This window comes from Sphaeramia orbicularis, chromosome 12, assembly GCF_902148855.1.
Source record: "Sphaeramia orbicularis chromosome 12, fSphaOr1.1, whole genome shotgun sequence".
NCBI classification, from domain to species: domain Eukaryota; kingdom Metazoa; phylum Chordata; class Actinopteri; order Kurtiformes; family Apogonidae; genus Sphaeramia; species Sphaeramia orbicularis.
The window spans coordinates 9,709,352-9,735,598 of NC_043968.1; the positions used below are offsets into that span (position 1 = coordinate 9,709,352).

At 35.6% G+C, this 26,247-nt stretch overlaps 2 protein-coding genes and 2 non-coding genes across 4 annotated transcripts in view; all 4 read left to right on the top strand.

Moving 5' to 3' along the window:
- The first annotated feature begins 7,333 nt into the window (after positions 1-7,333).
- rpl37 (ribosomal protein L37) lies at positions 7,334-10,419 on the top strand. Its single transcript, XM_030150719.1, has 4 exons — positions 7,334-7,412; positions 8,139-8,274; positions 8,843-8,927; positions 10,309-10,419. Exons 1-4 carry the CDS (start codon positions 7,410-7,412, stop codon positions 10,376-10,378), a joined length of 294 nt encoding a protein of 97 aa, XP_030006579.1. The 5' UTR covers positions 7,334-7,409; the 3' UTR covers positions 10,379-10,419.
- On the top strand, positions 7,986-8,066 carry LOC115430916 (small nucleolar RNA SNORD72). The gene has a single exon (XR_003937040.1). It is a non-coding gene; the product is annotated as a small nucleolar RNA SNORD72 (small nucleolar RNA).
- LOC115430915 (small nucleolar RNA SNORD72) lies at positions 9,910-9,988 on the top strand. Its single transcript, XR_003937039.1, has one exon. It is a non-coding gene; the product is annotated as a small nucleolar RNA SNORD72 (small nucleolar RNA).
- Positions 10,420-24,485: 14,066 nt separating the features above from the next.
- Positions 24,486-26,247, top strand: part of pdcl (phosducin-like) — a 38,255-nt gene continuing 36,493 nt past the window's right edge. The window contains exons 1-2 of the mRNA XM_030150269.1: positions 24,486-24,693; positions 24,781-24,867. Of these exons, the coding sequence (XP_030006129.1) occupies positions 24,687-24,693; positions 24,781-24,867 (94 nt within the window). The 5' untranslated portion in view covers positions 24,486-24,686. The remainder of the gene's footprint in view (positions 24,694-24,780; positions 24,868-26,247) is intronic.

The window sequence follows — 26,247 nt, forward strand, 5'->3', positions numbered from 1 at the left end:
AGCTATGCTTCTTCTTACTCCTTTTCAAATATGACTTTTTTTCTTTATCTTTTTGCGTGTATCATTATTTTATGCTTCCTTGAATTTTCATTTTTATATTAAGTTGTGCAGAGAAGTCAGTCAGAAGCTTGAATAATTTACATATTTGAAATAAATCAATAAAAAATAAAGTAAAATAATAATAATAACATAAAAGAAAAGAGAATATTGCCATTAGTAACATTCAAGACAACCCATGCTACACTGTCAGGTACTAGCCTATTTAAATGACCAATCTGTAACATTTAGGGGCATGTATAGGAGGCTCTAATTGCAGAAACTGAATATGATAATCCTGATTATGTTTTCATTCTTGTAAAATTATGTGAAATGAGGAACTTGTGTGTGTTATTGTCTGAGAACCACTTGCTTATATCTACAGAGGGAGCGCTTGACCTTTCTTTTTTTGAAAAGAAATCTTTGTTATACAGTGTTTGTTGTTTTATTGATTCATTGATTGATGTACAGTATTTATTTCAAATGTGAATGTCAAAACAGAAGAAAATAAATAAACAAAACACTTAAACAGAAGATATATAATACATATTTGAAAAGAAGTGAAAAGAAGCATAACTAATAAACTCCCACCCCTTCTCCTTATATAATTCATAACAGTAATAATCTCCCTAGTCTAAGCATATCTGTACTATATACTATAATATGCCTGATACTAATTATTGAATTAGCAAGAACGTAATGACAGATCTATATGATAGTGTATGTTCTCAGTCTCTGTAACAAGATACAAATGGAATTTAGAGCAACATTAAACACAAACATTTGAGGGGGAAAAAAATGGTCTGAAGTATTCGATATTCAGTGTGACCTTCCTTTGTACTTAGACTCTTCTGCACAGACAAAATGAGAATGACTGAACGGGGTTTTACACCAGGTTTCATTCAACACATGTCCAATGTTTCTTACTGTTTGTGTTGTAACACAAAAAGTAACAGTTACGTTTTGTCATGGGAACAGATCACACTAAATACTGTTTCCTAGAAGCCATGTAGATCACAGGTGTCAAACATGCGGCCTGGAGGCCAAATCCGGCTGACCAAAGGGTCCAGTCTGGCCCGTAGGATGAATTAGTGAAATGCAAAAATTACACTGAAGATATTAACAATCAGTGGTGTAAAAATCATTTTAATTCAGTTCCACATACAGACCAATTAGATCTCAATTGGGCCAGATCAGTAAAATAGTATCATAATAACCTATAAATAATAACTGCAGATTTTATCTTTGTTTAAGTGAAAAAAAGTAAAATTACATGAAAGTGTTTACATTAACAAACTATCCTTTTACAAAAAATGTGAATAACCTGAACTAATATGAACAACCTGAAATGTCTTAAGAGAAGTAAATGCAATTTCACCGATATTATACCTGGTACTGTATGTTTTGTGTATTTGTAATTGTAAAGTTTGTTGTAATGCATATGCGTAAGTGATAAACTAATAAACTGAGGCAGAATATTGTTAAAATAGCACTTGATTTTCTTAAGACATTTCAAGTTGTTCATGTTATTCAGATTTTTAAGGAAACACTGTAGATGTAAACATTATCATAATGTAATTTAACTTTTTTCACTGTTATTATTTTACTGGTCCGGCCCACTTAAGATCATATTTGGGTGAATATTGGGTGAATTGGGTGAATATTGGGTGAATATTCTACATCAGTTTATCAGTTTATCATTTACACATGTGCGTTAAAACTTACATTACAATTACAAATACACAAAACATTTAGTAACAGGTATAATAATGATAAAATTGCATTTACTTTTCTCAAGACATTTCACATTCATATTTCTTCAGGTTATTCAAATTTTTTGTAAAAGGATAGTTTGTTAATGTAAACATTTTCATGAAATTTTATGTTTTTACACTAAAACAAAGATAAAATCTGCAGTTGTCATTATTTATTGGTTATTATGACAGTATTTTTCTGGTCTGGCCCAACTGAGATCTAATTGGTTTATATGTGTCTGTATGGAACCTGAAATAAAATGATTTTTACACTACTGATTAATATCTTTAGTGTAATTTTTGCATTTCACAAATTCATCCTACGGGCTAGATTGGACCCTTTGGCGGGCCGGATTTGGCCCCAGGCCGCATGTTTGACACCTGTGGTCTACATGGACCTGTTTAACCACAGTGTACCCATCCATAATGGTCTAGTTTCTGATCAGTTTACATCATGACTTCCAGAGTTTCACAGAGACCACACTGGTGACTAATTGAAAAAGTCCTGGAGTTTTCAGGGACATTTTATTTCCTCCAGCAGACCGTACATTACAGAGTTATAACACACATTAAAAACCAGGTCACAGCTCTGCAGGACAGACCATACATGCTCTGGACTGTGGCAGTCGATAGGAAAATGTCATTGAGTCTCATCAGAATTGCAGTTTTTAATGGGACTGTGAGTGCAGTGTGTTAACTCACGAGCCAGGGACCTCGGAATTCTTTTGTACGCGACACGTATCAATAAACAAAAGGTCTGGAATCCAAACTTTTCTGTTTCTTGTCTTTACTTAAAACTTATATTGATACAAACAAAAGATGAATTCCTTAATTAAATTACATGATGGTCAAAGACTGTGATGTTCCTGGGCTCAAGGCTTCCGGTTCTGCTTCTCTTTCTTTACGTTTTTATCATCTTTGCAGCCAACAGGATTGCATCACACAGTGACATCAAGACTGATGCTTTTGTTACTCAAACATTCATATAATATGCATAAATTATTAATAGGAAATTGAATCTAAATATAAATATGAATTTTTAACTGAAGCACAAAAAATGGCTCTAACAGGGACAAATCTTTGTTGTTACATAACAGCCAAACTATTGCTCTAACAGACAATCTATTCACTATTGTTTTACTTTTTAATATGGTTAGAGCAGTGTTTTTCAACCTTGGGGTAAGGACCCCATGTGGGGTCACCTGGAATTCCAATGGGGTTGCCTGAGATTTCTAGTTATTGATAAAAATAAAAACTTACTAATAAAAAATATATGGTGAGTTGAGAGAAACAATCACAATCCATAAAAGACATGACAAACTGTGAGTCTGAAACTGAAGCACTGTGGTTCTGTTTATCTGTCAAATGTTCATTGTGGTCAGTTTCAGATGCTGCAGCTCTTTCATAATTCATAGTTTGAGTTCTTGTTTGTTCAGTGTTAATTGTCAGCCTTGTAAATCCAAGCTGGACTGACTGTACATATCCTGACCAAGGGAAATAAAATTCTCACTTTGTGCAGTAATCTACACCTGGATTTACTGCCTCCGTCCATAATGATAAACATTATATAGACTAAATGTCAACTAAAACTAGCATTTATTTGCAACATAGTATAGTAAACGATGACATGATAAAAAAATAAAAAAAAATACATTGTAGCAAAAAATTTTATTCATTTTGAATGTCTGGGGTCACCAGAAATTTGTGATGTTAAAATGGGGTCATGAACCAAAAAAGGTTGGAAACCACTGGGTTAGAGCTTCAGTTTACTCAGTGTAATTTAGGTTTTTATATATTATGGGGCCAACATACAGGCAATAACTATGTTTATTATAGATTTCTGCACTACTTTTACTATCCAATCTCTATTTAAATTCTTAAACTGAACACAGACGCTCATAATACCATCATAAAAATGTACTTCTGGCTGTTAAAGATCTAGTGAACTTGGAAGACTTCTGAAAATTGTCAAGTTTTCATTTTTAACTCAACACTACATCACATTTTACACAAATTACTTCACAAAAGCTCAGGGATATGTATACTAGGGCATGTCTCTAGACCCTGAAGAACAAAAAAAATAACTCCCCAACCCCCTTTTAACTTAAAAAGAAGTGGAAAAAAAAAAAAAAAAAACTGAGTGCTAGGTTCCTTCTTTTAGGACACAGACAAAAACAGCAGAAGTTGTACACAGTGTAGAAAATACATATGAAAAACCAAAGCTTAAAAAATAAATAAATGAATAATAATAATAATGAAAAACAATTATAAATTAATTTCTCCGACTTCATTGATTTAACAGATTTGTTTTGTTTTTTTGGTTCCCTGTCAAAGTGCTTTACATTTATAGCCAGGATAGGCTTTTACATAGACCATAGACTGGAGCCTGTTCTGCTCTTTGAGATGTTCTGGGTCAGCCTTGGGGGTCATTTCCAATTACCAAGGAACATCCATTCTGCTCTGAGCCACTGAAGCGTCACACTGAGGAAGCTAAATTTGTCTGCTCATGTGGAGAGATCCTGCGCTCTCTCACAAGACGTTAGTGATTAATGAATCGTTCCGTGCATATGTCTGCACAGCTGGAGGACCTCCCATGATGCACTGAGGTCCACTCTCCTCTTTTCCACACTCACACATGCCACTATTGCATGTCATTCCCGTGTGCCTTCTTTTTCCAGTAGTCTGTTCTTTCTCTCTGGAGTTCTGTGTTTGTAAAGTGAGGTTACTGGCTCCACCAACCTGCTCCTGTGTTTGTTGCTCTTTTGTCTGATCATTCTCCTCCGGAATGTGGTTCTGTTAGAGCAGGGGTGTCAAACTCATTTTACTTCACGGGCCAGATTCAGCTAAATTTGATCTGAAGTGTGCCGAACCAGTAACATAATAACATGATAATATATAAATAATGTCAACTCCAAACTTTTCTCTATGTTTTAGTGCGAAAAAAGTTAATTTACATTATGAAAAGGATAAACATCTACAAACTATCCTTTCAAGAGATGTGAATAACATGAACAAACTGAAAAAATAAGTGTAATTTTAACAATATTATGCCTCAGTTTATCATTTTTACATGTGTATTATAACTTACAGATCACAGTGGATCTACAAATACACACAACACTGAGTAACAGGGAGAATATTGTTAAAATTGTACTGACTTCTCCTAAGACATTTCAGGTTATTCACATTTTTTGCAAAATTATACTTTGTTTTAGTGTAAATACAAGAAAATATTTACATTTACAGAGAAACATTTGAAGTTGTCATTATTTCTATGTTATTATGATAGTATTTTACTGAATGTTGCCCGCTTTAGATTGAATTGGTCTGAATGTGGAACCTGAACTAAAAGGATTGTTAATATCTTAGTGTAATTTTTGCATTTCACAAATTCATCCCAAGGCCCGGACTGGACCCTTTGGCCCCCGGGCCGCATGTTTGACTCCTGTGTGTTAGAGGTTTCTTCTGTTAAAGGGAACATTTTCTTTCTGTTATCTCCATGTGTTTGCCCAAGGTAGATTCTTTTGACTTCTCAATACTTTCACAGGCTACATTTAATAAAACCCTATGTTCTGTTTGAGACCTCCAGGTCAAGATATAGGAGAAAATTTCCTCATTTTCATACAACAGAAATCTCCAGCTCTGTCCCTGAGATTTAGGTGAGATTTATAGTGACAGGATATTTTTTTTCTTTGTGAAAATCTGTCCAGATTTAATTTGAATATATATTGTAACGATATATGATGATGAGCATCAGACAGATAAAGGCACACTGTTTAAAGCAGCTAAAGATACAGTGAGTAGTGTAGGTTATAATAAAAATAATGTTAATAACAGTGTAATTTCATGCCCCTTGTAATTTTTTTCAAAACAAGTGACAATGGTCAATAAGTGAGTTTCACTTTCACTTTCACTGACATGAAAATCTCTATATTAATGTACAGTTTTCATCTTAACATGAAGTGGGACATTTTTTGAGCAACTAAAGCTTATTTAGTGAATGTTTAAAATACCCCCCCCCCCCCCCCATTTGTTTTCTGTTATATATCATTAAAGGTTACACACTGAATCCTCAGTACTATATACATATGTAAAATGGAAAAATTCATGGACTCGACATTTTCACCTGTATTGGACTATGAAAACATATTATATGTGAATGTACCTGCCAATGGACTCTATGCACAGCCCCACTACTTCTTGAACTTCAGGTGGGTCCTTTATTTCCTGTTTTCATTATTGGACACCCTGAATAATCCAGGTGTGCCTAATTAATAAGTAGTCACAGTAAGACGTAGCAGACACACCTGGATTAATCAGGGTGTCCAATAATGAAAGGCAGGAAATAAAGGACCCACCTGAAGTTTAGGAAGTACTGGGGCTGAGCATACAGTCCATTCTCTTCACCTATTAGACAGTGTTATCACGGGGCTCTCAGATTCACTATAAACTGTGCTTCTACCACTCATCACTGTGTTTCTATAGAAAAGTAAACTGGTCATCGTTATGTGGTCGTCGGCTCAGTCACTGGTATATTTTCATTTACAAAGCAATTTTGGGGAGACTTCCATCTTATTTAAATTCACTGTTAACATAGAACATACAGTCTCCACTCAATGAACACTTTGTAACTATTTGCTCCAAAGATAAGGATTAAAGCAGGAAAGAAATCTTTTAGGTTTTCAGCTCCTGACGCCTGGAACAAGTTTCAGTCTGAGCTCCATCTACAATCTACAATCACTGGTTCCTTTGACTGAGTTTTAAGAGAGTGTTAAAACTCTGGAATCAAGGCTGATGGTCTGTAAATGTTTCATCTTATTGTACATGTTTTTTCTGTGTTTGCAAATGCTTTTATTCTTGTAAAACTGTAATTTTGTGACTGTATCTCTGCTGTCTCAGTTAGGTCACCCTTGAAATAGAAATTCCCCATCTCAAGAGGACCAATCTGGTTAAATAAAGGTCAATAAATAAATAAATAAATAAATAAAAATTGGATTGATAATTTTCTGGTAAAGTGCCATGGTTTAATTTCAATCCCATTCACTTTCAGCAGCCTAGTCCATACTGGTGTTCACAAATGATTACCTACTTTAACATAGATACAGGTAGTGTTTACATTATAATAATGGACTGGATTTATACGGCACTTTTCTAGGCACTCAAATGACTTCACATTAGAACCATTATTTATTCACTGGTGGTGGTCATTTACATCTTACCAAATGCCACTTAAATAGGACTGAGCAAAATTTGACCCACCAACCCTCTAGTAAGTGGATTTAGTAAATAATCAGTGGAAATTATGAGATCTGCAGTCTCTACACAGAATAGGAGGTTCCGTCTTTGTGTTTTCGTTTGATAAATTATGGTAAAATTTAGTTTTTCCAGTGTTTTGAAACTATAGTAGAAGAAAAGGGAAAAGAAAATAACATAAATGCACAGATACGAAGGACACGCACACGTTAATTACTAATTTTAGCGTCTAACCATTTCGACAGTTAATGAACACGCGACATGAGTGGGGACTCATTTTTACGTGACACCGGAAAAAGCACGGATGTAATTTGTTGCAACGCATGACCCTCTTCCGGCCTCTTTTCCCCTAGCCACCGGACGAAAATGGTAAGCACAACCACTGGCAGACTGAAATCTCTTAACATCTGTTTATTGTGTCGGTTATCTGAAATGATCTGTCGGTATTTCTGTGGCGATTGTCCATCCTTACAGTTTGGTTAACGTATTTTTGAGATAAAGCTTAAATTAGGCATAATTTACCCCATTTTGATGGCTCCATCCAGCGTTTATTTGCCCTGTGTGTAGCCGCGGCTCATTGAGTGAAAACATGTTGAATATACTGAGAGGAGTCCGGATAACGCTTAAATTGCTCTACATAGAAGTTGTTAAAAGCCAAACTAGCGTTAATTTAGATTTTTCGGCAGCACTGAGTGTTAATGGTAAAAATGCTAATATTAGCTTGCTTTGCTATAGTCATTAGCCTAGCCGGTCAGCCCTTTCGTGTAGCAGTACGTCTGCTTCCTCTGGTTGAGTAAAGTAACTGCACAAGCCTTGGTTACAATTACAATGCTATCTAACATCCAGTGAGAATGACTTAGAATAATGGTTATTGGTGTTGTGTAGTACAAGTTGGCTAGCACCGAACTGCTAACGTTACATACCCATGTTGTTGCTTCCCCAGTCTTGTCAGTGATGTCTTAAAACACAAATGTCTGAACAAATGACTTTTCTGTGATTCTACTCTTTGTACTGAGACAAGACTGCCCTGTCACATGTCTGTCACTGTTTAAGATTGTAGAGATGCTCCTTACACTTAATTTATATTTTCCATAGACGAAGGGAACATCCTCTTTCGGTAAGCGCCGGAACAAGACGCACACTCTGTGCCGTCGTTGTGGCTCCAAAGCCTACCACCTGCAGAAGTCCACCTGCGGAAAGTGTGGCTACCCAGAGAAGCGCAAGAGAAAGTGTAAGTATCCTGATGACATCCCCCAAATATGGGTTCATTGTATGCACCTACAACAACTCAAGTAAAAGGCACATACTAAATTGTGAGCATCTCGGAGGTAATCCTAACCCTGAAATTACACTGGACAGCATGTCATTGGTTGCATATAAACAAATTTCATTTTGTTCACACATGTATATAAATACATTAAGAATTCAAGATGATTAGATGCTTTTGTTGACAGAATAGATGTGAAAACACTGCCTCTGAGATGCTAACTAATGATCACATCTTTTAGTATCCGCCTTAGTAACGTAAACAGGATAGATGTGTTGTGGCTTGTGTGGGGTTTTTTGTGTATGTTTGTCCAGTTAACTGAAAGTAAGTGAAGTTGTGCCTGACCTTTCTATGTGTAATCATTACGTGTAGATGTTGTGATTGAACAAAACATCTTGCCATGACGGGATATTCCATGCCCGTGACACAATATAGTACATCTGCTGTTTGTTTACATTGTGTCAGCTTTGAATTTGTATGCTGGTTTAAGAAGGCCAGGGTGCCCTGATGCTTACAACTGTTTGTTTTGTAGATAACTGGAGCGCTAAGGCCAAGAGGAGGAACACCACTGGAACTGGCCGTCTGAGACACCTGAAGGTTGTCTACCGCAGATTCAGGTATGATTTTCAGACATAATCTACCCTCGCATTGGTCCTGGCTGGGACGCTTGGGTCAAATCTATTCAAGACATTTGTCAGTTATTTAGGGCAAACAAGACTCTATATTACAAAGTAAAACTTTTGGGATAAAAGTATTAAAATTAAACTTCCAAGGACTGAAGGACAAAATCAGTTATTGGTGTTTTCTTTTTGAGATTTTACTAATGTATTGTAATTATGAAACGTTTCTGCTGCCAGTGCCAGATAGGTAGTGAAACTAAGAGACTTGTGTTTTATTCCCACTGTGTTGTTCCTTAGTCGACTGGCACTCAGTGCCATCTCTATTGCATTTGTCTTCTCCTATAATGTCAATTACAGGAGAAAATGCCACAATGTTTTATGCCACTTTTGTGCCTTGGTCCAATATTTGCAGTGAGGGGCCTTTTACATTTAATTCTGGTCTTATCTCTTATTAACAAAAGATAATCAAATATATTTTGAAGAATTAAACAGTAGAGACCATATTGTTAATTGCAATCATCTGACAGTAAATCATCAACTTAGTTGGACAGGTCTAGTGATTGTAGGAGTTGGTGGTAATCTTTCAGCATAAAGTTTGTGTTTTGTGGAAGAGATGTGATGCAACTGCAAACAAGATTTTAAACAAATGTTTAGACAGAATAAGATAAATTTCATCACCAAATGGGTATGAGAACCAAGTGGAAATACCTCCAGTGCTTTTTAGTGGGAGACTATAAACATGAAGCTGTAAACCAAACATGTGGTTCCATGGTCTAACCACAAGGCAGCAGTGTGTGCCAAGAAGTGGAGTTAGTCTCATTAATTCGTTGCAGGATGGAAGTCAGTGTCATTGAACAACCGGAACCTGAGTTAATGGTCTTAAATGGTTTCAAAAAGTCAAATTATAGATATTGATTTTAAAATATATCTTAGGTTTTTACTAATACTTAACAGAGGTCATCTCAGTACTTGTACATGCTGCTTTACCAGTGATGGTGAAAATAAATGTCTGAACAAATGAACTTTATGTGATATCAGTATTTACTCTGAGGTAAGCAGCACTGTAAACTGGGACTACTCTTGGTTCCTTATGAACAGTGTAGGTAAATGGACATGTTTTCCTGTTTCTAATGAGCAAATGTGTGCCATGTCATCTTTATCACACTGCTGTCAGATGTTGTCGTATTCCTCAGTATTTGTGCCAGGTTGAAACACACAGCCTTATGACTTCTGTCAGCAAATGGACACTGTAGTGTTCCAAAGAAATGTCTTGTACAGGAAGATGCACCTTATCATTTTGTTTTCCCAGCTTTTATCTCTGTGTCTTTAATCTAATCGGTGCACAAATGTCACTGGTTTTCCTTTTTTTCATTTCCAGGAACGGTTTCAGGGAAGGCACCACCCCTAAACCCAGACGTGCTGCAGTGGCCGCCTCCAGCTCATCCTAAAAGACACATTTTTGTTTAAATAAATGTGATGTTGAAGAAGAGTTTGAGTCTTGTCTAAATCTTTAAGCTCTTTTTTTTGTCAGGCTTGTCTCGGTTTTGTTATTAAATGCAAAGATTGTTTGACTTTACACAGGCTGAGCTCGTAAATGTTGCACAGGAATATGTTAAATTCACAATGAGCTCGGGGAGACAAAACCTTCAGTCTTCTTACATCTGAAATAAAAGGTTTCCAGTAACATGATTTGCTGTAGTTAAGTGTATTACTCTGAATCATTAGTGCTGGTTCTGAAAAGCTACAAAGTCTGCCATTCACGGGACAGAATCAGGACACCTGTACAGAACCAGACAAGGAACTGAAAGATGTGGTTTGGGCGTTTTTGTTACTAGTGTTTTTATCCGATTCACATTCAAGCTGCTTAAGTCAGCAATGTGATGATCTAGAAACAAAAGATAGATTTATTTAGACCTGAACAACAGGAATCTTATTTTCATAAACTTGCTGATTTGTATTAATTGCCCACAGTTGAGTCCCATACTTCAGGCTACAGTTGAATACATGTTCTAATGTGTAGTCCTTTGGTTCCCAACCTTTTTTTTTTTTTTTTTTTTTTTTTTTATGGTCACAAATTTCTGGCGACCCAGACATTCAAAACACACTTTTTTGCTATAATGTATTTTTTTTCTCATGTAATAGTTTGCTATACTATGTTGCAAATAAACGATCATTTTAGTCGACATTTAGTCCATATAATATAAATTTTTATGGACGGAGGCAGTAAATCCAGGTGTAGATTACTGCACAAAGGGAGACTTAGATTTTCCTTGATCAGGGTATGTACAGTCAGTCCAGCTTGGATTTACAAGGCTGACAATACTGAACAAACAAGAACTCAAATTATGAATTATGAAAGGGCTGCAGCATCTGAAAGGGACCACAATGAACATTTGACATAAACAGAACCACAGTGCTGCAGTTTCACACTCAGTTTGTCTTTTATGGATTGGGATTGTCTGCCAATTCAACATAATTTTTATTAGTATGTTTTTGTTTTTCATCAATTACTAGACATTTCAGACAACCCCATGTGGGGTCCTGACCCCGAGGTTGAAAAGCACCGGTGTAGTACCTCTTAAATGTTGAAGTAGGTGAAATCGTACTTATCTGAGCTGTTTGGTTCATAAAATAACATCTACATATCACACCTAATTTTTGTTTGGACACTTGTAAATATTTTGGAGTTAAATGTGAGAAACTTTTTTTTTTTTTTTCACACCCAGCTGCACACATGAAACTAATAATTAGTGTTTGGCGTCTTATCATTGTTCATAATAAATACTTCTACAACTTTTTAGAAGACAAACTAGTTCCTTAAAGGACCAAAATCTTGGAGCTGATTTCAAAGCAGCCATAACCTCTTGCTGCTGCGGTAAAAGTGACATGAAAAATCGTAACCTGCAGCTTTAATGGTAGAGCAGCTTTTCCTCAAACAACGAAACAAGTCAAAATATTTAGCAGGGACCAAACAATGCTGACATTTCTCAGATGAAAACCGGTTAGAAGTGTGTTTACAAATCAGTCAAAACTCTGAATTTAATGGTTGCAGCTGGACAGAGTGTGTGAGAAAACTGAAATGTGAAACACAACAGTCAAGGAAACCTCCAGTCAGTCTAAGGTGGAAATATTTGGGCGTGGGTACTTTTTCCACAAATACTTGAAAGCTGCATCTACAAAGAGAAGCCCCCAGATACCTAAAAAAACAGTAATGTTCCCACATGCTTCAGGGAGTTCTGATTTATGCAGACCGTCCTGTTACAGACTCAGAGTTATCTTCTTATCAGCCAGCTCATAAATTATAAAACAACAGTTAATGTTAGATATAACGGCCTTATCAGACAAACCACACCTTTAGAAGTAAAATGAACAGATTGTTCCCTGAAGGCTTTTAAAGCTGTGTTTTCTCAACTCTGACTAAACCTGTTTAGCTCTTCGATAAACAAGCTACTCAACAGTCCTCGGATGGACTACGACAAAAAATGACCCATATTTTTTTCCTGTGGGATTTCATGCAGAGCAGGGATTTACTTTGTTACATCCTTTCACAATTATTTACTAATATTTCATGTATTCATTAACCCGATAAGGACTACCATTACAACAGGCCGCTTGGATTTCTTTGTGTTGTTTTTGCAATAAAAGTGTCAGGAAATGTCTTTTTTGCCCATTCTTCAGAAGGAACCTTCAATGAATGGCCATTAAATGTCATTATTATATATAATAAATGCTTAAAACAGTGTGTTTTAGCAAAAAAAAAAAAATAGACTTGCATTTTTTTGGTATCATATTTATTATGTAAAACAACTAACTAAATGTTCAGAGATTACAGAAATAGACTTTAAACTATTTTACATGTGCTCAAACATTTTTGTTTATCAAGATCACAGGTGTCAAACATGCGGCCGGGGGGCCAGATCCAGCCCACCAAAGGGTTTAGTCCGGCCCTTTGGATAAATGTGTGAAATGCAAAATTACACAAAGATATTAACAATCATTTTAGTTCAGTTTCCACATTCAGACCAATGTGATCTAAAGTGGGTCAGATCACTAAAATACTATGGTAATAACCTATAAATACTCACAACTATAATTTTTTCTCTTAGTAAATGTAAACATTTTCATGTATTTACACTAAAACAAAGTCTAATTTCGCTAAAACTGTGAATAACCTGAACAAATATAAACCACCTTAAATGTCTTAAAAGAAGTAAATACAATTTTAATAAGATTATGTCTGTAAGTAATAAACTGAAGCATAATATTGTTCAAATTGCACATATTTTTATTCATTCAGTTTGTTCATGTTATTCACATTGTTTTAAAGAATAGTTTGTAGATGTAAACAGTTTCATAATATAATCTTACTTTTTTCACACTAACACATAGAGGAAAGTTTGGAGTTGACATTATTTCTATATTATTATGTTAATATTTTACTGGTTCGGCCCACTGCAGATCAAATTTAGCTAAATGTGGCCCCTGAACTAAAATGAGGTTGACAACCCTGATCTAGATCATTCTGTTTTCATCTTCCAGGTTTTTATTTTTAGTTCATTCTAGTTATTTTTAGCCTGTCTCTGTGCACTTTCTGTCTAGTTATAAATAGACCCCCTCGTTTTACTGAATAAAACATCCATGATCTGCTTCTTTTACAGACAGTGCATTTCTTTCTGCCCTGGCTAGCTATCTGCATATATATTTACATATATATATTAAAAAAATATATACTTATATTTATACATTATTTACAGCTAAAATACAGCTATCAATGGACAATCCAAATCAGAAAAATACAGAAAAAAACTGAAGAAAAGGAGACACAAAAAACCCCAGCGCTATCACTAATATATACAAGCATTTACAAGAATTCAGCACATAAATGCCTGTGGCTGTTTGTCCTGCTGTGGTCTGTTACTCTCTGCTACCTTCACTTCCACCCGTCCCCCTCAGCCAATGCTCTCAGATGCCGTTTGAATTTTGTCAATAGCAAGAACGGTTCAAGAGTTACAGTACTTTGAAAGCTGTAAAATGCAAAATGTGTCACCGGAGACACACATTGTCTTAAAAGGATTAAACATCTCATTCATGATCGTCACATATCATTCTATCTTAAAGGGCTCATATTTTGCTAAACCCACTTTTATTAGTCTTTGGTTCATTTATTTGTGTATTTGGACCCTAATAGTTCATACAGTTTGAATTTGAACCCTCCAGGTGTTGCAACGCTATCTTTATATTCATTTTGGCAAAAATCGAGTGGATTTGTACAACCTGTTTGAATTCCGGCGTAATTTGTTACGTTTTATAACTAGTTACGTCATGACATTTGCACATATAAAGTCAAGACCTCTGACGAATATTTCTCCGAGTACGACATAATTGTTTATCAGCAGCAGCGGTTGTAATAAAAACTGAAAATATGTCCAAAATTCGAGCCAATTACCTAAAATGTTCAGCTGCTGGTTGTATTAACAAACCAACCCAGTCTCATATCAAAATGTGAAACAGCTACGTTTATCCACGGTGCAAAATGTATCATTGTCACAATTAGGGCCTGAAAAATGTTCACGTGTTTTTTTTTTTATCCCATTCTTTGCATTGTGGATAAATGTAGCTATTTCACATTTTGATATGAGACTAGGTTGTAACAAACACAAGTGGCTGAAGGGGACAGAGCAGCACAATCAACAACCAGGAGGGGATGGGGCATGAAGTGGCTCATTTGCATTTAAAGGGCCAGTGCTCAAATCGACCTTTCTGGTGTCATTACTCAGAAATAGGGTTGAAGTTGGACCTATGGAGTTTAATTAATGAAGAATTCAGACCCAAGCAGAGCATTTACAGTTTATGTAGACCACAGGGAAATGTTTTAAATGCATAATTCCATAGAAAAACAAAAGCAAAATATCACTCTTTTAAATTACACTCACTCCTTTAGATCATAAGCACCAAACTAATAATCATTTCAATACACTCAAACATATGTTCCAAATCAGTTCCTTGACCTTTAAAACATCCTTCCCAGATGTGGATTCATGTTTCTATCATCAGTTTGGTTTGTGTGTGGTGGGGCGGATGTGGTTTCAGTCTTAGTACAGTCACTTGTATTGTTAGGTAGACAACAAACAGGTCTGATAAAAAAAAACAAGGAATGAACGATAAGTGTAAAAACCAAATATAAAATCACTACGTTCCAAACCGAGGTCAGAAACAACCATTTACTAGAAAAGCACTCGGAGAGTGCAGACCTCCACCAAGGCAGATCAGCCCCCCCCCCCCGATCACCACCAAAATTTAATTATTTGTTCCTTGTGCCAGTATCAACATTTCCTGAAAATTTCATCAAAATCCGTCCATAACTTTTTGAGTTATCTTGCTAACTAACCAACAAACAAACAAACAAACCTAGATGAAAACATAACCGCCGTTCCTTGGCGGAGGTAAATATGGTGGATTGAGGAATGAAAATTTTACTCAGTTCTGGATCGTCCTTAGCAAGAAATGCATCATGTCGATAGATGTTGTCATGCAGTATTTGTGTGAGTTCTTGCAGAGCAATAGCAGCCTTCATTTCCAAGAAATTGACAAAAATGGTAAAAAAAAAAAAAAAAAAAAAAAAAAAGTGGTGAGGAATCCTTTACAAAAATGTAGAATATGAGAACAGCTAAGATGTGGTCCTCCTATATGTTTTTACATCAAAAAGTGTAGAGTTTGAGTTGCAGGCCAACACAGTTGTAATCAAGGTGTACATTACATTCACATAAGTCAAAAATGGCCCTTGAATACAAGGGTGATTAACCCATAAAGACACAGTGTGACTTTTGTGGCAGTTCCCAAATGATTTTTTCTCTCTATTTAACCTTTTTTAAGTGATTTGTCACCATTTATTGTAATGCTATCCCCTGTATTTTGCACATTTTCCAGTGAAAACCAAGTACTTTCTTATATTTATGTTATGCTCTGGCACACCTTTTCCCTTTCATCTTTTGTGGGTTTTGATATTATTTCCAGGAGGCAGTCATGTCGGCTTCTCCTTAGCTCTTTTTGGTTAGACTTCACTTCTTCTTTGACCAGGTGGGATTTAGTTGCGGGTTGCATTCTGTAGGGTAGTGGTAGCGGTACGTGGTCAACTTCTACGGCCCTGTACAGGGTTGGCCTGGCCCACATACCGTCCTTATGTTAAGTTGGCTGGCTCACCTTAGTTCTTTTCTTTGAAACTTTGTTTTTTTCTTTGTTTTTGGGCACAGAAAGGGTTTAATACAAGTGAAAACCAACAACTAAAAGTAACAACTAAAAATAAAGACCTTTAAATTTGAAACTTTTTGTCTCCTGTTTCCTCTGTCAAATATGTTAGAACCTTCAGGCCATAACAATTTAATTCACTGATCACGTAAATGTTCATAAAAGATCAGATTAAAGTTGAGGGTTATTATATCAAAAACAGAGAAAACGTTTTCAGCAAATTTATCATTAGCTGCATATAAAACAAGTGTCTCTTTCCACTGTCACTGATCCAATTCCATGGATTTTACTGGTGAATCAATGTTGTAGAAGATGACGGTGTTTCCACGGTAACTCTGAACGTCCAAATGAGTCATATCTGATGACCATGAAAAGATGAAGAACTGTATTTTACACCAATTATTTACATGTATTGATAGGATTAGTGGATCAACAGGTATTAAATAGTTTAGATCAGTAGATGGTTTTGGTCAACGGTAGATGGTTGGGTCTTTATGGGTTAAAAAATATAGTGATAAGTTTGTTAAATTACATCAGCAGTGAACCTTTAATCCTACAATGCCAGACATATCATATCTGATACATGAGTTTTGAAGCCTTCTACATGATCAGAGTGATATTTTTTTCTTGAAAAACCTGATGTATACAATTAGATACATGCAATACATGGATAATCCACCAGGGGGGAGGAATTCGTTCACCAGAGGCCTTTCCAGTGACACTACAAGACTGTTATTAATGAGGAAGGAGGAAGAACTTTGCCAATTTTAAAAAGGAATTACCAATTTGTTAGACATGTTTGTGTCATATTATGTTTTTGTTTCAATCCAGTTCAGTCCAACTTTATTTATAAAGCACTTTAAAACAACCGCAGTGGACCAAAGTGCTGTACAGAAGAATAAATAAAACCCAAATAAGACAATAAAATACAGAATAGGTTAAAAAACATTAAAAGCCATACAATTTAAAAACAGCAACAAAAAAAAAAAGAACAATAAACCACTGCCAAAAAAAAAACCAATAAAATAAAAATACCTTCAAACATCTCACATGTTTTTAAAAGTTTGTTTGTTCAGAAATTACAATATTGGAGCATTGAGACCCAATGTATCAAATATGATACAAAATTGAAACTCATAAATGGAAATTGATATTTGAAAAAAAAATTGGGGGGCTTATTCAGAAGGACCAATAGAAGCTCCAGTTTCAAAGAACTGGAATTTTCTGTCAGTGATTTAATGGTTCAGGCTCCACAGGGTTAAATCAGATCAGGTCCAACACCATAGAGGCTGATCCAAGAGATTCACTAAAACATCCCACAGACCTGCATGATACAGGGAAAATCTGATGAATGATAGCATTGTTCAGCAATATGATATTGATATGACTTGGCTGAAATTAATATGTGTCACTGTGTTCAGAACAACTGATGCAAAATAGATGTTTTTTTAATAGAAAGTAAAGTGAGTAAAAATAGAAATAAGGCTTCAGAATCAAACTCATTGCTCATTTGTTGCAAACATAGATCATTTTTGACCCATGCTGTGAAACAAAGGGTTAAGATATCCACAAGTATTTAATCTTTTAGAGCATCTGGTAAACATGATCCGCAGCATTGCACAGCAGAGACAGTGAGGTTTCACTCTCAGATAGAAGTGTTCTGCAGCAGCGTTTCTCAACATACCTCAAGGTTCTGCCCTGAGGATTTCTGCTCGGCCCTGCCAACATACCTTACAAGTTTGTGTTAAGTGATGCATGACTTAACTGTTATATTTTCTGGTTTCGTCCTTAAAAGTTTGGCCTCTGCCGATTTCACCAAATGTTATCTCTGTTTGTGCGTTATTTTGCTCACGTTGCCAGGAATTTAAGAGAAACACGAAGTAGAAATGTTTAAGTTTTTCCCAAATAAAGTGAATATTTAGACTGTTGGATAAACTCACCGTTGCATTTAAGTGCACCGTCATGCTTCTTGGGTCAAAGGTGAAAGGATGCATTCCATTTATACTTCTATGCTCCTTCTTTGATATTTGAACCCGCTGATCTCCTTTTCCTATTGTGCAGAATGCAGCAGGTTTATGGAATGAAACCAAGTACCGATGAACGCAACAGTCTGTTCCAGTATTTCAACTTTCACTGCTTTTCAGTGTTACGTAAGACACTTTTCCACCTCTGCATGTGCAAAAAAAACAACACAGCAAAAGAGTGAAATGCCAGACAGGGCTGTGAACTGGAGCCATTAAAACAGAACATAATGCAAAAATACACTTTCTAAACATACTGTCATGTCCAAGGTTATAAATGTTTTGGATTTTTCATTATAGTTTAATTTTATTTAGTTTTGACTTTTTTGTCTCTAATTCAGTTAGTTTTAATTCATTTTTAGAGCAGGTTTGCTAGTTTTTATTAGTTTTCGTTATTTTCTAAATGCTTAGTTTTACTTTAGTTTTAGGGGTTTTTTTTAATATCTTTTCTCTTCTTCACCGTCAAATTCAAAATCCCAGACAGGACTCTGCTGCTTTCTCCCAACTTTAGTCTCCTTGTTTCCAGGTAGAGTGGGAACCAGAAGACGACTGGAAACCACAAGTGACAAGAAGAGACGGACCATTAAATATCATATGGTGCCAGCAGCTAAAATTGCTTGAGAGAAATAAATCAATTTCGTATCAATCTGACACTGACAAAGACGAAAATGAAGGGAATTTTATCCATAATTTTTATATGTTTTAGTTTTGTAAGCACACAATGCAGTTTCAGTTAGTTATTGTTTTTTTTCTTTTCATTATAGTTTTTATTTATTTCAATTAGCGAAAATGTTTTTTCAATTCTAGTTTTCATCATTTCGTTAGTTTTCTTTAACGATAATAACTTGGTCATGTCACATCTTCAGGATGAAACAGACTGTGTTAGAGTAAACAAAAAGAATAGAGGTGCTTTTTATGAGTATAAAAGAGGACTCATATCATGGTAGGAAGCCTGTTGTACGGTCCTGTTCATCAGAAACACAGGGTGAAATAGATAAATCGTTTAGAAAGTATCAGGAGAAACCTGGATTGTGCTTGACTGTGCTTGTTGCAGACTTGTCCTCATACCTCATTCACTGATTTATAGCTTCATCCAGTTTAATCCTAAAAGACCCAGAGCTATTTTTGCAACTTCCAAATAATTTTTCTCTACATCAAACCTGTCTTTAGTAACATTCTCCACTATAGTTGTTTTTTTTTTCTGAAATTTGCTTTCCCCATTCTATTATTTTTATTAATATTACTGTCCGTACCATAACCATGTTTTGGTATTTGTGTATGTTTGCCCATGTACACAGTTGTGTATGGGTATGTTGGTACATGTAGGCCGATACAGTCATGGAAAAAATTATTAGACCATCAAAACTCATCAAATCAATGGTTATGCAATCAGGTACTAACTCCTGTGTGCATCATGTGCCTAAAACAGACAGAAAAGAAAACATGGAATGCCTAAAAGCACTGTTGTTATCAGTACAATGCCATAGATATTGATGTAAGAACTGAAGTGATTTTGGTTATTATCTTTTTTTTTTGGTTATTATCAAGAAAACGTGGAAAATGGATAGATATCAGCTCTGAAATTAAACTACTATGAGCTATTTTTGTTGGTATCATTATATTTGTCCAAACAAATGTGCCTTTAGTTGGACCAGGCACTAAAATGAACAAGAAACTGAAGAAAACAAGGGTGGTCTAATAATTTTTTCCACAACCATATATATGAATATGATCGTACGTATGTGTGTGTATATATGTCTACAACATGTGTAGGTATGTATATACCTGTATACAAACAAGCCCCCCCCCCCTTTTTTTTTTTTTTTAATTTAATACAATTTTTTATTCATCTCTCTTTTTGTCTGTTTGGTCGCCGGTGTATTTAATCTGGTGTATTTACTTGAGAAACAGAGCTGTTTTGTATATTATATTTTAAAACAAAATTGTGAAAAATAAAGTATAAAAACAAACCTTTCCTGAATGATTTATCACCATTTATTGTAATTTCTCTACATTTCATATTTTTCAGTAAAAAAACAGGTTTTTTCCTATATTTAATTTACTGATCATATAGATTTTAATAAAAGCTCAGAGTAAATTCAAAGGTTATTATATCAGAACATAAAAAACTGAAGAAAACGTGTTCTTTTTTTTTTTTTTTTAGAGCAAAATGCATCATTATCTGAATGATAAATCCAGTGGTTGTAGGTACTTTTTTTTTTTTTTTTTTTTTTTAATGAATGACTTGGTTTTTACCGGTGAGTCAACCCTAACCCTAACCTGAACAAATACTCATCCTGACACTGGCCAAGGCTGACTTGACTTAAGGCAGCCCTCAAACAGAAGCTTCTCACTCACTGATGGTAACTCATTTCACCAAAATATATTCACTACCAAGTAGAGGAGACTTCACTGAACATGCAGCCTTATATTTTATGTGGGTTTAGTGGAAACTGTGGGAAAGGCAGCAATATAAAGTAGTGACTGTGATTTATGACTGAGTTTAATGGTGTATTTAGATGGAACTCGTGACACATTAAGGCTCATAGTTCAGATTCTGTTAGTCACTGGGGTTTGGGAGTCACACTGTATGAAAGAGGACACATGCAGCTACATCAGTGGTAAATGTGGTGAACTGGTTGTAAACAGTCTCAGAGGAACATTGGTTTTAAAAGAAACGTTTTGGACATTTTCAAGAGCCTCTCCAACATTCTGTGCAAGGTAAAAATCATGAAACTGTATCTGCAATTTCTTCAATACAGAGCTGCACATCAGGATATAATTTAACCCCAATGAAGTCTGACGTCTGATAACCAGGTTAAATGTTCAAAGGTGTCAAAACATAAAAAAGTAATGTGGGTTTGAGGACACTGGGTTTGATTTCCATAATATCATCCCATTAGAAATGAATGGGAAGTATATTTGTATTAGGGCTGTCAAAATTAACACGTTAACGCAAATTAATCCATCATCATGATTAATCTGATTTATAATTTTAATGCTGTTAACCCATCTACAGCAGAATGACTCTGAATGTCTCTGGTAACGCATTTGGGTCAGTTTGTCCCAGCAGAGTTACCGTCGCTCATGTGCAAATGGTCAGTTGACCCGGTAGTGAGAGGCAGCAGAACCAACCCACAAAGATGGAAGAGGCTAAACAGCACGTTGGCCCTCTGGATGGAAATATGAGGACAAAAAAAACACAGAACGGAACAGTTGTTTCAAGTTGTTTTGTTGAAACTGTTGAAGGTGTTTAATAAACATGTTAAGTGCATATATATTCCCTTCTTTCTTGAGTCTGTTTGCTCATGCAAAATGCAACATAATTAATACAGATTAAAAATGAATGATATTCAATTGTAATTAATCAAAATGAATCCACAGCAACCCTGTGATTAATGTGATTAAAAAATTTTAATCATTTGACAGCACTAAATTATTTATTTGCTTTTTGTGATGAAAAGTCCTATCACTGTATTCATATTTTCAGTGTTTCTGACTTAGTTTTCAATTTCTCAAAGCTGTGGGAAGACCTTTGGGGTGAGATAACACTCTTTATAAAACTGGCCAATTTGCACTATGTAAAAAATGTAAAAAAACAAACAAACAAAAAACAACTGTATTTGCACTATAATAATAATAATAATAAATAAATAAATATATATATATATATATATATATATATATATATATATATATATATATATATATATATAATATATGGCAATTTCTCATAGACTGCAAGGGAAGCTCGGCTTCCCCTAAAATTACGAAAATTAAATATGTACGGAAAATCTGTTCGGTTGTATTGATATTTCATTGACTACAAATGTGTTACAACACGTTCATCTCACAGACGAGTTCGCTCAGAATCAGCTTTATCACAAATCAACAGACTCGATGTTGTTCACTTCTCCTCCATTACCGTGTCGCTGTTTTCTCATTCGATCTCTGCTCAGTGCATTTGTCCGTAGACGCTCAGCGTCCATGCACTTCAGTGGGACTGAGTGGAACAGTTTTTTTATTGTTTCAAAACTGGGCGGTAATTGGATAAATGCCACGATGTTGTCCCGCCCCTGGACGCCCGGCGTCTCTGGGGGTGAATGGAGCTGTGGGCGGAGCTCGGCCAGGCTGGACGCTCAGCTTCCACGTGCTGATTGGAGGATAGGTCGAAAGGCTGAATCCCATTTGACTGACAGCTGTTTTCAGATCTGCTCCTTCACTGACACAGTTCAGTTTAATACCGTCACACATTCTGCTGTGAAATCAGAGAAACCACTACGAAATCACTTGTTCATTTCTTGCTCTGTAAATAAAACACAGTCATTGTGCTTCCTTGTTTTAATTTAACATAATTCTGTGTTTTCTTGTTTACTTGGTACGATAAGGTCACTGAGCATTTTCTTAAAAAGGAACAGAGGGCCGAATTTATGTTTAAATAACCTGACCATTTTTTTTAAAGTAAGCCGACAATGAGCTTCCTCTGTCTGAAAGACGAGCGGCCACCACTGATATTATATATATATATATATATATATATATATATATATATATATATATATATATATATATATATATATATATATATATATATATATATGTATGTATGTATATATGTATATACAGGGTGGGGAAGCAAAATTTAGTTGTTTTTTCTCAGCAGGCACTACGTCAGTTGTTTTGAAACCAAACATATATTGATGTCATAATCATACCTAACACTATTATCCATACCTTTTCAGAAACTTTGGCCCATATGAGTAATCAGGAAAGCAAATGTCAAAGAGTGTGTGATTTGCTGAATGCACTCGTCACACCAAAGGAGATTTCAAAAATAGTTGGCGTGTCCATAAAGACTGTTTATAGTGGAAAGAAGAGAATGACTATGAGCAAAACTATTACGACAAAGTCTGGAAGATACTATTAAAGAAGAATGGGAGAAGTTGTCACCCAAATATTTGAGGAACACGTGCAAGTTTCAGGAAGTGTGTGAAGGCAGTTACTGAGAAAGAAGGAGGACACATAGAATAAAAACATTTTCTATTATGTCAATTTTCTTGTGGCAAATAAATTCTCATGACTTTCAATAAACTAATTGGTCATACACTGTCTTTCAATCCCTGCCTCAAAATATTGTAAATTTTGCTTCCCCACCCTGTATATATATATATATATATATATTTTTTTTTTTTTTTTTTTTTTTTTTTACAGACTGTATTCCTGTACATATCCACTCACTGTATAAATACTTCAATTTGCACTTTCTGTAATATTACAATGTAAAACCCACGGTAAATAATATACACATAAACATATATTTTTCATAGACAGGACCCACACATCCACTCACTCTATAAAACTCCAATTGGCACTCTGTACATATTACATTGGAAATCCACTGTAAATCCCAACCCATTGTTGTCTCTGTCTCCAGTGGACTGTTTGTCTATATTATGTCTTGGTCCACATGTTGTCAGGGTTCATGTCGGAACTGTATGTTGTGAGCAGTGTAAAAACCAAAGCCAGGCCTTGTATGCGTTCACATACTTGGCCAACAGAGCTGATTCTGATTCTGAAGAAGACACAGAAGAAGAATACCATGATGAATAACTTTATGTGTGGTGCATAAAAAATAAAACAAATGCCTGAAACTTAACTGGAAACTGCAGAGCACACCTCCGTCCTCTTCTTATTCCACAATTTTATTTTATTTTTGTCATTATTAATCATACTGTAGGTACAGGCTGCAGTAAGTTACTTTGACTGTTTCCATGGTAACAAAAGTCTTGGTTTTAATTCATCTCTTCAACATAACCTTTTTTTTCTTTTCTTTTTTTTTTTTTTTTTTAATATAAATTAGTTAATAAATTAGTTAATGTGTTACCATTCTAAGATAGATTAGCCTGTGTTTTTTTTTTTTTTTTCCTGTGTTACAAATCTATTCTCTTTTACTGGTTCCATGCCTTTCCACTGACTCTAACCCAAATTGCTGCAGCAGTTTTTTGTGTAATCCTGCAGACTGGAGGGAGGGAAGGACAAATGAAAGTCAGTGACCACAGAACCTCCTTGGCAGAAGTAAAAATGTGAAAGAACTACTTGTGCGCTTTTATTGCACAGCATCGTCTCATCTCCTTTCAGACGTAAATTTCCATGTCTGTGTTTGTAAAGAAGATAAACATGACATCTGATGGTATCTGAACAGACCTCAGGCGCCTTCCACCGGCAGGGGGGGATAAAGAGCTGGAGAGGCGCACTGGCTCTGCGTCCTGTTCCTGCTTTGGTGTGTTCCAGTCGGAGCTGGCGGCAGGTACAGGCGCACTGCGGGGCTGGACTGGGGAACCTGGACGACATCTGGACCTACTGTTCCGGCTGACTTTGGTTTCTCACCCCTGGATCTGTTCCCCTCAAGCTGCAGTCCAGGATTGTTGCACTTTTTCCTCTAGTTTCCTATGAGTTGGAATGTCATTCTCCTAAAACTGAAGCTGCTGTAATGAGATGTGAGTAGTTGTGAGCCTCTGCCTGTCTGCGCGCTTTTCTGTCTTTGTTTTCTGGACATTCAATCTAACCTGAAGCTCCTGTCCAAGCCTCTGTTCTAGGATCAGTTTGTGTCCTGCTCTTGTTCTTACGGGAGCCCGCATGCCGTGGAGATGAGGTGACCTCCTCCAGCACAGGTGGGTGTGAGCTGAGTGGCTTTGAACTCTGCTTTTTACGCATGGATTTGAACTGGAGTGGCTGTCAGTGGAGGTACATGCAGTCTGTGGGTCAAAGCCTGTTTTCTCATCTGTGTGTGTGTGTGTGTGTTGGATTAGTTTTCCATCATAACCACTAACGCACATTCCTGCAGTACTGATATCAAAGACAAGCCCCTGCAGGTCTGCTCCAGGTACAATAGCATGACGTCATCTGCTCGGTCATTTCACCTGGTCACAGCCCACCTAAGGATTAACTGGTGCTGATAACTGATCACTTTAACCCAGGGCTGTCACACTCATTCTAGTTCAGGGGCCACATTCAGGCAAATTTAGTCTGAAGTGGGCCGAACTAGTAAAATAATAACATAAGAGTATATAAATAGTGTCAACTCCAAACTGTTCTCCATGTTTTAGGGTGAAAAAAGTGAAATTACATTCTGAAAATGTTTACATCTACAAATTATCCTTTAAAACAATGTGAATATCATAAACAAACTGAAATCTCTTAAGAAAAATAGGTGCATTTTTAACCCATAAAGACCCAAACATCCACTGTCAACCAAAAAAAATCTACTGAACTAAACTGTTTAATAACTGTCCATCCACTAATCCTATCAATGTAAATAATTGGTGCAAATACAGCTTGTCGTCTTTTCGAGGTCATGAGATCTGATCCATTTGGATGTTTAGAGGCTCTGTAGTTACCATGGAAACACTGTCATCTTCTACAACACTGATTCACCAGTAAAACCAATGGAGTTGGATCAATGGCAGAAACACTTGGTTTATGTTCAGTTAATGATATATTTTACTGAAAAAGTCACTTTTTCTTCAGTTTTCTCTGTTTTTGAAATAATAACCCTCAACTTTAATCTGAGGTTTTATGAACATCTACATGATCAATGAATAAAATATGGAAAAATAGATGATTTTCACTGAAAAAAATGCAAAATGCAGAGGATAATATTATAATAAAATGGTGATAAATCATTTAGGAAAGGTTAATTAGAGAGAACATTTAATTTGGAAACTGAGACAAAAGTCACACTGGGTTTTTATGGGTTAACAATATTATGTGTCAGTTTATCATTTACACATGTGCATTACGACTCACAGATCACAGTAGGTCTACAAATACACAAAATATTTAATAACAGGCAGAGTATTGCTAAAATTGCACTTCTTAAGACATTTCAGGTTGTTTATATTTGCTCAGGTTATTCTGGTTTTTTTTGAGAAATGAGAGTTTGTTTTAGTATAAATACAGTAAAATTACATGGAATGTTTACATTTACAAAGAGAAAAATCTGGAGTTGTCATTATTTATAATCAAACTAAAATGATTGTTAATATCTTAGT

Bases quoted from the DNA above. Each gene is read 5' to 3' on its own strand.
- rpl37 (XM_030150719.1), top strand. The intron at 8,275-8,842 runs GTAAGTATCCTG...TTTGTTTTGTAG, and splicing joins AGAGAAGCGCAAGAGAAAGT to ATAACTGGAGCGCTAAGGCC. The intron at 8,928-10,308 runs GTATGATTTTCA...TTTCATTTCCAG, and splicing joins GTTGTCTACCGCAGATTCAG to GAACGGTTTCAGGGAAGGCA.